This window comes from Cavia porcellus, unplaced genomic scaffold (assembly GCF_034190915.1).
Source record: "Cavia porcellus strain 051 isolate PalLab524CR breed Dunkin Hartley unplaced genomic scaffold, mCavPor4.1 scaffold_28, whole genome shotgun sequence".
Classification (NCBI taxonomy): Eukaryota; Metazoa; Chordata; class Mammalia; order Rodentia; family Caviidae; genus Cavia; species Cavia porcellus.
In genome coordinates this window covers 44,792,136-44,801,560 of record NW_026947511.1, presented here as the reverse complement: position 1 = coordinate 44,801,560, position 9,425 = coordinate 44,792,136, and the positions used below count along the sequence as shown (strand labels likewise).

At 48.4% G+C, this 9,425-nt stretch overlaps 1 protein-coding gene across 1 annotated transcript; it reads left to right on the top strand.

Moving 5' to 3' along the window:
• The first annotated feature begins 3,954 nt into the window (after nt 1-3,954).
• On the top strand, nt 3,955-9,098 carry Saysd1 (SAYSVFN motif domain containing 1). Its single transcript, XM_003473680.5, has 2 exons — nt 3,955-4,236; nt 8,527-9,098. Exons 1-2 carry the CDS (start codon nt 4,024-4,026, stop codon nt 8,860-8,862), a joined length of 549 nt encoding a protein of 182 aa, XP_003473728.1. The 5' UTR covers nt 3,955-4,023; the 3' UTR covers nt 8,863-9,098.
• Nucleotides 9,099-9,425: the final 327 nt, after the last annotated feature.

Here is a 9,425-nt window from a genome sequence, read left to right as displayed (position 1 = left end):
ACCACAAAATTTTGGTGATATAAAATAAGCATCTATTTTTTATATATCTTCAGATAAGGAGGGAGTCTGCTACCTCAGGCTGGGCTCCGCTGGGCATCTCAGCTTTAAATTTCTGGGGAGTGGGTCAGCAGGCTGAGTGGTCAGCTGGGTCTCGCTGGCTGGAGGATGCACGCTCACCCCACAGCAGTTCAGAGCAATAGTGGGTGCACTGCTTGCTTCACTTCCCCTGTCTGTGTATTTGTCCAAAGCAATGTGCGAGCGCCAGTTTAAAGCTAAGGAAAGAGGAAAGAGAGTCTGCTTCTCATGGTAAGGAGGATAAAGAATAGGGGCAGATAGTATACTGTATCCCAGGGCTACAGGGTATGTGGGCATTTATTTATAATTTATAAATATATATGTACATGTATATTACATATAATAGTTTTTATATGCAAGTGTTTCATAATTTAAAAATTAGATTCATTATTTACTTATTTGTCTCTTTGAAACAGGGTCTCACTATACAGTACTGGCTGGCCTTGGGCTCACTTTGTAGCCCAGGTGAGTCTTGACTTTGCAACAATCCTCCTGCCTCAGCCTCCCAAGTGCTGGGATTACAGGCGCGAGCCACCACGCCTTGCTCAATTCACATTTTCTTAGCCCATCCCTAAGCATCTGCTTTTGAGGTAGATAACAGATGTTTGTAAATTCTTTTTAATTCCTCCTAGCGAAAGATGGAATCATGCTTCTCAGTTCCTGGAACCCAGCTTAGCTATGTTATAGTCTGATTGATAGAATGAAGTGAAATCAGTGTCACTTGTTTTAAAGCCAGGCATCCCCCAGCACTCTGGAAGGCTATCACAAAATTGAGCCCAGCCTGTGCAAAATGAGACCCTATCTCAGAATTTAAAATAAAATAGGGTTGGGATGTAGCTCAGTGCAAAGGGCATGGGTTCGATCTATAGCACTGAAAAAAAAGAAAAGTTTTACACGGAGCCCTCACGAGACCTGCAGCTTCCATTCATTTTCCTGCAGTGCCACTCAACCCTGGCTCTCTTGATGTTGTGACCCACATAATTCTTTCTTGCTGGGACCTGTCCCGTGCACTGCAGGATGCTTACCTGACTTCTGCATCTAGACGCCCCTTCCAAGTCTCACCCACCCCTTTCCCCCAAAGGGACAAGCTCATTAGTTCACACCCAAAGCCCATGCTTGGAACCCTTATTGGCAGAAGCTGTTCTTGATGATCATGTTTCTTCTGTTCCGAGAAAGCATTTAAAGACGTTTACGGGGCTGGGGATTTAGCTCAGCGGCATAAGTGCCTGCCCTGCAAGCAGGCAGTCGTGAGTTCGATCCCTGGTACCGATAAAAAGGAAAAAGACAAAAAAAAAAAAAAAAAGTTTACAGAGTATCAAGACAAAATAATTTCGGAATAAAGAAGAAAACAAAGAAAAGGGCAAATAAGGTTACTGAAGCAAGAGACATTTCCTGTTTGCTTCGGCTGATCCTTTCTATCCTTCTCCACCTGCTCTGGGTTCCCTTAACAGTTCCCCGATTGAGGCTTCGCCCAGCTACAGTCTCACTGGGGGCCAATAACCACTCTGTTACGCTGCTCCTTCTACCCTGGAGGTCCGTCCCTGCTGGCTGCTTCCTCCTGCCCACTCCCACAACTAATTCTTCACCACACCCTCCTTACTTAAGCCTTCTGAAGGTGCCACATCAGCTGCCAGGGACCCTGATTCCGACAGTCCACGTTATACTCCTTAATTCTGCAGTCAGCTCAATGCAGGCCATAAAGACTCTAAGGTCTAAGCGTCACTATCAAGTGAAACACAACAACGGGGTCTCCAGTCTCTTTAGACAAAGCCGACCCACCCCTAATACACCAAGATGGCCAAGACATTTCCTGTGGTTTCTCCACGAGGGTCCTTGTGGCATAAAACTCCATTCTTTTGTTTTGCAAACCATCTCTAGTCACTAATGGCTCAAATACAGTCTCATCCACACTGTCAAGTTAACCTCAGTCTCAGAGCTCACACATCACACACACGTGTGGATCACACATTTCCATTCCTGACTCTCCCTCGAATTCTGGTTTGCACTATTCAATGGATGTCCACTCCGATACCAACAGGCACCTCAAACTCTTGGAAATGCCCCAAACAAAACCTTCAGTGTTTATTCTGCGCTCCCCTCCTCCTACACTGCCCTCTTTCTAGTAGCGGACCCCAGCATTAATCACTTGGTTCCCCAGAACATTCGTGTGCATAGGGAGTGTTAGAATTTACAGGAGGCCATCAGTTTGGACAATAGACCAAACCAGAAAAGACCTACTCATGCTGAAGTTCCATACCATTTTGAATTTGAAGCCAAAACAAAATTGTTTTAGTGCATCTTCCAAGAAATCAGGAAAGAAAAAATAGCCAGATTCCCAGACAGGCATGTTTTAGCTGGTATAATAAAGTCCTTTTTGCTTTTATCTTTACAAGGAAAGTAACTCTGAGACAACTCAACCTACTTTTTGTTCTGCTTCTGCTTTCTCCAGCTCCCCTCTGTCCTGACTGAATTTGGTTTGTTTTGAGACAGCATTTCACTAGGCAGTTCAGGTTGGCCTTGAACACACTATGTACCCCCATCTGGCCTTGAAGTCACTGCAATATTCCTGCCTTAACCCCCCAAGTGCTGGCATTACAGACATAGGCCATCATGCCCAGCCTGAAATACTCCTGTCCTGGTAGCTACATGCCTCATTTAAGTTAGGTCTCTGCTCAGATAGCAAACCCTCAGAAAGGTATTTCCTGGCCCTTGGCTCCACCACTCTCATCCCTTATTTTCCCTTCATAGCCCTGGTCAGCACCTGACCTTACATTAGATGCGTACTTGTATGCTTGTTTACTGCTTGTCTTTCCACTTACATAATCTCTCAAAAAAAGAGGTTGTTTCATTCACCCCAGAACCACTTTGGTCCTGGAATATGCCCTAAATATTTGCTAAATGAAGGAAAGAGTGTTTGACTAGCTTATTGACTCAAGGTATGCAAGATCAAACAAGTATCTGAGGGCCCATTAAGCAGGAGGTACTTTGCCAGATGCTTTAAAAATCTGTAACTGTGTTCTTCTGGGTAGGTACTAATGTGAGGGCACAAAGAACTCCTAGGATCCTAGCAATGTTAGATTGGTGGTAGTTGTACAGAAGAATAGTTGAGGCTATACTTGAAATTTCTGTATTTTAAATTTCATCTTTTTTCTTTATTCAGTCAGTGGATTCAGCACTGGGCCTGAATACAGAGCCTTCCTGCTGAGCTTCACCCCCAGCTTTCATTGTCACATGGTCTTACTAAACTGCTGAGTTGTACAGGTTGGGCTCGAATTTATGATCCTACTGTCTCTGTCTCCTAGACTGCTGGGATTACAGATGTGGGCCACCATGCCTGGCTCGGGTTTGTTTTTTCTTTTCTTTCTTTTTTTCAGTGCTGAGGGTTCCTTGCGTGCTAGGCAAACAATTTATCACTGAGCTGCATTGCTGGACTAAAGATTTTTTTAAAAAGTTTCTGACTGATCAGGTCAGACATCAACAAACTACTTCCAGGGTGACAAGAGGACTGCGCAGCCTGCTCTGTGAGCACTGAGTCCCTGAATACGAAGACTGGCGTACCCTGATAAAAAGTAAAGGGCTGGCACCATCCTGACCCTAGAAACCTCAGTGATCTCGAGCCTTCTCGGTCCTCGGTCCATCTTTTCACTGTGGTGCTCACAGATGGAGCCAGTAGAGCGCTCAATATGAGTTAGAGTCTCCGAGGCGACAACGAGGCACGGGCCAGGTCTTGTTTAGCCTCTTTTTGGTTCATCTGGAGCAGCGACCACGTTGCCCAAGTGTGTTTGGACAGATGCGGGGATACGGACTCCCCGAGACGTCAGCGCCGCGTAGAGGCGGCCACTGCCCCGCCGGCGCGCATGCGCAACAGAGCGGCTTACGCAGGCGCACGACGGCCCGGCGCCGGAGAGGGCGGAAGGCGGGAGCGCGCGCCCGCTCCGGAGGCGCGCCATGGAACAGCGGCTGGCCGAGTTCCGGGCGGCTCGCAAACGGGCCGGGCAGGCGGCCCAACCGTGCGCTTCAAGTCAGACCGTACAAACCCTGGGAGAGAAGGCGGAAGCAGTTAGGACTCCAGAGGCAGCCTCAGGCTGGTTAAGGCGGTTCCTGATACTTGTACGGAAACCGAGGCCCGCGAATGCCCGGGTCCCGCCCAGCCGCGCTCAGGTGAGAGGACAGAGGCCTTTGCCCCCACCTGGCCTCGGGGACGCCGCCATGGCCTCTGTGGAAACCGCCGTGGCCCCGCCCCCTAGGCGAGGGCACGCCCAACACTGATGGTCGCAGGTCACGCCCACCGCGTGTCCTCGGCAGCCCCGGCGGCGGAGGCGTGGCTGCGGATTTATGCAGGGCTTGGGGTGCAGATCTCGCGTTCCTGTGGCCCTAATGCTTTTTTTTTTCCCAGCTGGGGTCCCACGCAGCCCTTACTCCAGGCAGAGTGCAAGCCCTTGAATTGTTCTTTGGAAGTTGAGGTCTCGCTGTCACACCCTGTCGTGTGGCTTCCACCGCTTGAATTGGAGCCAGAAAAAGTTTGTTTGCAAAGCTCACAAACCAAATAACCGGGGAGGCCGTCCCCAACAAAGATCTTAGGAAACCCTGGGGCCAAAGGGCATTTGAGGGAGAGAGGAGCAAAGCAGAGTTTGGCTTTTCTCTGCCAGACCATCCTTGAGTTAACAGTTGGATTTTCTCCCCCTTGGTCCGTACTTGTTCTTTAAAACATTATTTCCCTGCAAGTCGAAGGTTACTTTTAATTAAAGAGCAAGATTAGCACAACCTTGGCCTACACTTTGAAGTTACCTGAAGATCATCATATGCCTTGGGCTCTTTAAAATTGATGGTTCTGAAGTCTTGCCAGTCCTGTCTTTTAGTTCCTTTTTCCAGAAATAACTAACTTTGCAGTTAGTCTTGAAGACACAGGAGAAGAAAAAAGGCAGCAGCTTTAGCCTGTGAGGTAGCTTCACTTAGAGGTGTCCTGGGACCAATATATGGCTCAGCTACGTGGCCTCCAAAATTAATGATTTTTAAAGTCTGCTGAACGCAAGCGAGGCTGGAGGGTTTATATAGGTTTTGCCTCTTCCTTTAGGTATGCTGGCGCTCTGGGAGACCAAGCTGAGCCCCCCTGAATACCGATATGCCTTGCTCGCTTTAAAATGATTACCTATAATCATCCGTTACAGTGTAACATCTGTTTAAGGATTATTTTTTAAAGCAGAAATTTACTGTTCCGTATTCTGAATAATACTCAGAATCCATTGTTGTGCACAGTATTCAAGGTTCCCATTTACTTGAAGGGTTCAACACTCCCGTTTCTTTTCACTCATTTTTCTCAATTGTCTTTGGCTGTCATTAATTAGAGTTTACCCAGCACAATTGCTCAAGATTTAGAACCCATTTTCTCTTGTTTTCCCCCTTCAGTTGCAAAAACAATGTCAAACGCACACACTGAGCCTCAGACTCTACCTTATTTCCAAAAGAACCTGAGATCACTGAGTTGAACCCAGAGACACTGAACTCAGAGAAAGTTTCTGTTATTAAGAGCCCAAAATCTGATGGCCTGACGAGAAGCAGCAGTGACCAACCTTGGGCTGGTTCTTAGTGATCACCCCGCCCTTCGTGAGTGATTTGCCTTAGGCTCATTTTCATTGACAACCATTCCTGGCTGTGTGCTGGTTTGAAAATTCTCATTAACATTTTGTTTTTCTGAAGTTACAGTCTGGCAATTCTGATGACACGTGGTAGCCTGTCAGATTTTGTTAGTCATCTGTTTATAATTGCATCTCCGAGGCAGTCATGGATAAGAAAAGTCACATTCTTCTTCCTCCTCCTCCTCCCTGCAAATTTTGCTTGAGGAAAAACACAATGCAAAACTTCCTTCTCTGATGACTGTCTGCCATATAGTGACAGAGATGCTGGTAATTTTCTAATGCTGCGGAAACCTCCCACCTCCTTCTCTAGCAGATGCTGTGCATCTTTAATTTCTCCCTTTCCCTCACTGTGACGCATTCATTCAGTGATCTCCTCCTGAGCCTGCAGTGTTCAGCTTCCATCCACAACCCTGGAGGCTGCAGTTAAGACAGATAAAGTCCTGCTCTCGTAGCACTTCATGTCAGCGTGGGGTGGGAAAGCGCTTAGCCTCTCAGGGTTTCCACAACGGCAAATTGGGAATAAATGTTTGCCTCCAGGACTGCAAGCATTTGGGAAGCACTCAGTAGTGGTGGCATTTGAATGCTGTCCTCTTTATGCTCCCTGAATAATAAATTCAGCTTATTGGGAATTTGGGTTTGCATACCTTCCAGATGTATCCCGTACCTCTCCATCCATCCATCCATCCATCCATCCATCAATCTATTATTTGTCTTTGGCCTCTGTTAGCACCTGATCAGCCCTGGTCCTCCCTTGCTGGGCCTCTTGCATTAGCACCAGTGCATTCTCTCCCTGGCAGACGGAGTGGTTGTAAACCTGAGTGGGACTATGTTAGTTTCCCACTAAGACCTTCCTTCGTTTCCCATTTTCAGAATCTTCCCTGCGGCGTGGCTGACCTGGCATGGCCTGGCTGCTGCCTTCCACCCCCACCATCATCTCGTCCCCTTTGTACAGGATGCCACAGTCGCTCTGGGTGTCCTGTGGTCAGACAAGCCAGACCTTTCCACCCTCCTCGTTCCTCCTCTTGGGCAGGAAGGATTGCACACAGTGGCCAAGCTTAGTGGATCGCGCTTCTTCTTTAATAAATGTCAGGGTAGGGGATGTTGATATGTCCAGAGCCTCGCCAGACTTTCTAGTCTAATCAAAAAGGTAATAATTACAAAGCAGATGCTAAAAACTGAAAGTGCCAACAAAATAGAATTTCTTGCACCGTAATCGGATGACTGCTACTTTTTGTGGAGGCCAGTATTTGTGGCCCCCCTTTGAATGCTCCATGAAGAATAGAGGACCCCACTGAAAAACAGCTACAAGTTGCCTGGCATTGAGAACCTAAGCATGAGGTGCTGTGTTCAGGCCCATGACACCAAAAGACACAACAGTCCTTCACTTCCATGTTATGTGCACTCCGGGGACACATGGGGCCTAAACAAAAGAGGGGCACTTCGGTGCTAAATAGCGGTGCTCAGTGACAAAGAGTCTGTCAGTGTCCCAGGACAGAAGGTGTCCTCTGCGATGGCCCAGGACAGACCCAGTTCACCAGTCTCACCAGCTTAGAAACAAGGTGAGGTGGGGCTGGAGGTTTAGCTCAACGGCATAAGCACCTGCCTTGTAAGCAGGCGGTCGTGAGTTCAATCCCCGGTACCGATAAAAATGAAAAAAGACAAAAAAAAAAAAAAAAAAAAAAAAAAAAAGAAACAAGGTGAGGAAAGGAGCCAGCGGTAATTCCAGGCCACAGAGCGTCCCTGTGGAGCAGGGTCAGTGTGGCTGGGGCAGAGGGGTCATCTATGGAGCACTAGATCACGGGTCTTGTGGCACAGAACATCTTTTTAGGCTTCTGTTTGTCAGACTGCAAGTGGCAGCCCATTAGTGGATGGTGACATACAGAAGATTGCATCCTCCTTTCAAATTGTTTAGACCAGGACCCAGCAGAGAGCTGCACATAGGTATGCCAGGTGGCAGTGTAAAGTGTATTCCTTACTGTAGGTCAGGCCCACGGATGTCTGGGAAATTGTGGGCTGCCAATGGAGCCCTACCTAAAGGTAGCACACGCCTGTCTCCTCGGCGTCCGACATGGGCCCCTGGGTACTGGCATTTCCATTTGTTGAATGCATGGAGCACCTTGGGTTCCAACCGCGGGAGTTCAGGTTTGAACACTGTGGTTGAGGTTTATGGGAGGAGGTCAGTGCGTGATTTAGAAAATTCTCCTAGCAGCTGTGCTTCAGCTGGCTTGGGGAGGAAGAAATGGGAGGTGGGAGTCTAAGTTAGGAGATACTGCCCAGGACCTGGCCAGGGTGCTTAGGATGGTGAGAGGGGGCCTCGGAGTGGCCGGAGCAGAGTTTCTTATTTTTTTAATAAATGAAGGAGATTTTTGTTTTCTGTTTTGGGCATCATCTGTTTGTTTTAGAATCATGTCACTCATCCTGTTTGAGCCCAGCTAATCAAATCAGCGAATGTCCATTGTCTCTGCATGGGAGACTGCTGCCCTGTGGGTTACTGGGCAGTTTCTGTTTGGGGCACAAATTAGCTTGTGTTAGCAGCAGACTGATAGGAAGAAACAACTCCCAAACATGGGAATCCACCTGAAAGCTGTGAGGTTTTTTGGGGTCACATCTTGCTGAGTGCTGATCATTCTGGATTCAGCCGGAGCCTGCACAGAAGCTCTCTGGCGATGACTATGTTAAGAGAGTAGGGTAAGAGAAATAGAAATCAATGAGCTGCAGCCTTCCCAGAGCAGCAAGAACACCATTTCTAGATTAGCTGTGGTCCTCCCACACCATTACCCATGTACTCTTACTGTGGTTTGGTTGTGTCTCCTAGGAGGTGGCTCAGCCCCCGAGGAACGTCCCCAGTCGTCCTCCTCTGCCTCCGCCTCCACACCGAGACCGGTCTTTCCTGACCAGCATCACCTTCCTGAAGGTCCTTCTCTGGTTGGTCCTACTGGGACTGTTCGTAGAGCTGGAATTTGGCCTGGTGTATTTCGTTCTGTCCTTGTTCTACTGGATGTACGTAGGGACGCGGGGCCCAGGGGAGAAGAAGGCAGGCGAGAAGAGCGCCTACTCCGTGTTCAACCCGGGCTGCGAGGCCATCCAGGGCACGCTGACTGCAGAGCAGCTGGAGCGCGAGTTACAGCTCCGGCCCCTGGCGAGGACCTAGGCGCGGCTCGGCTGCCACCAGCTAAGCCTGGGCCCGACCTCCTGGCCCAAGAGCATGGGCTTGATTTCCACTGCAGGGACTGAGCACAGCTTGCAGGTGGACTCTGACTGCATAATTCCTTGCTCTTTCCCAGACGGGTTGCTGCAGTTTTATCCTTGACCTTCTCTCTGGCTTGGGCGAAATCCCTTAGAAGACACTCACTCACTGTGCTGTTAATAAAACGTTAGTACTCAGGAGGGGAGGCCTCTGTGTTCCCCAGTGCAGAGGGCCGGTTGGGGGCGCTAGGAAGTGACGATTAGGTGTGGTACCAGGCTGCATTTTAAATGCACATGTTCTCTTTAGGTCTTTTACTATTTACATAGCATTTGTTCCGTGAAGAGTTTAAGTTCCAAGCTTTGGAGTTTCATTTGGCTTCCTGTTGTAATTTTTGCTTTCAGGCATTAATGGCACTGAGCTATGAAATGTTAGAAGACCTCATTGTTTTCAGACACAGGTCCCCGCACAGATCTCCCATCCCCATCTGCCAACTTCCTTTTATTCTCTTCCCCACTGACTAAAGGAAG

Coding starts and splice junctions, on each gene's coding strand:
- Saysd1 (XM_003473680.5), top strand. CDS start 4,024: ATGGAACAGCGGCTGGCCGAGTTCCGGGCGGCTCGCAAACGGGCCGGG. Junction 4,237..8,526: donor TCCCGCCCAGCCGCGCTCAG/GTGAGAGGACAG, acceptor TGTGTCTCCTAG/GAGGTGGCTCAGCCCCCGAG.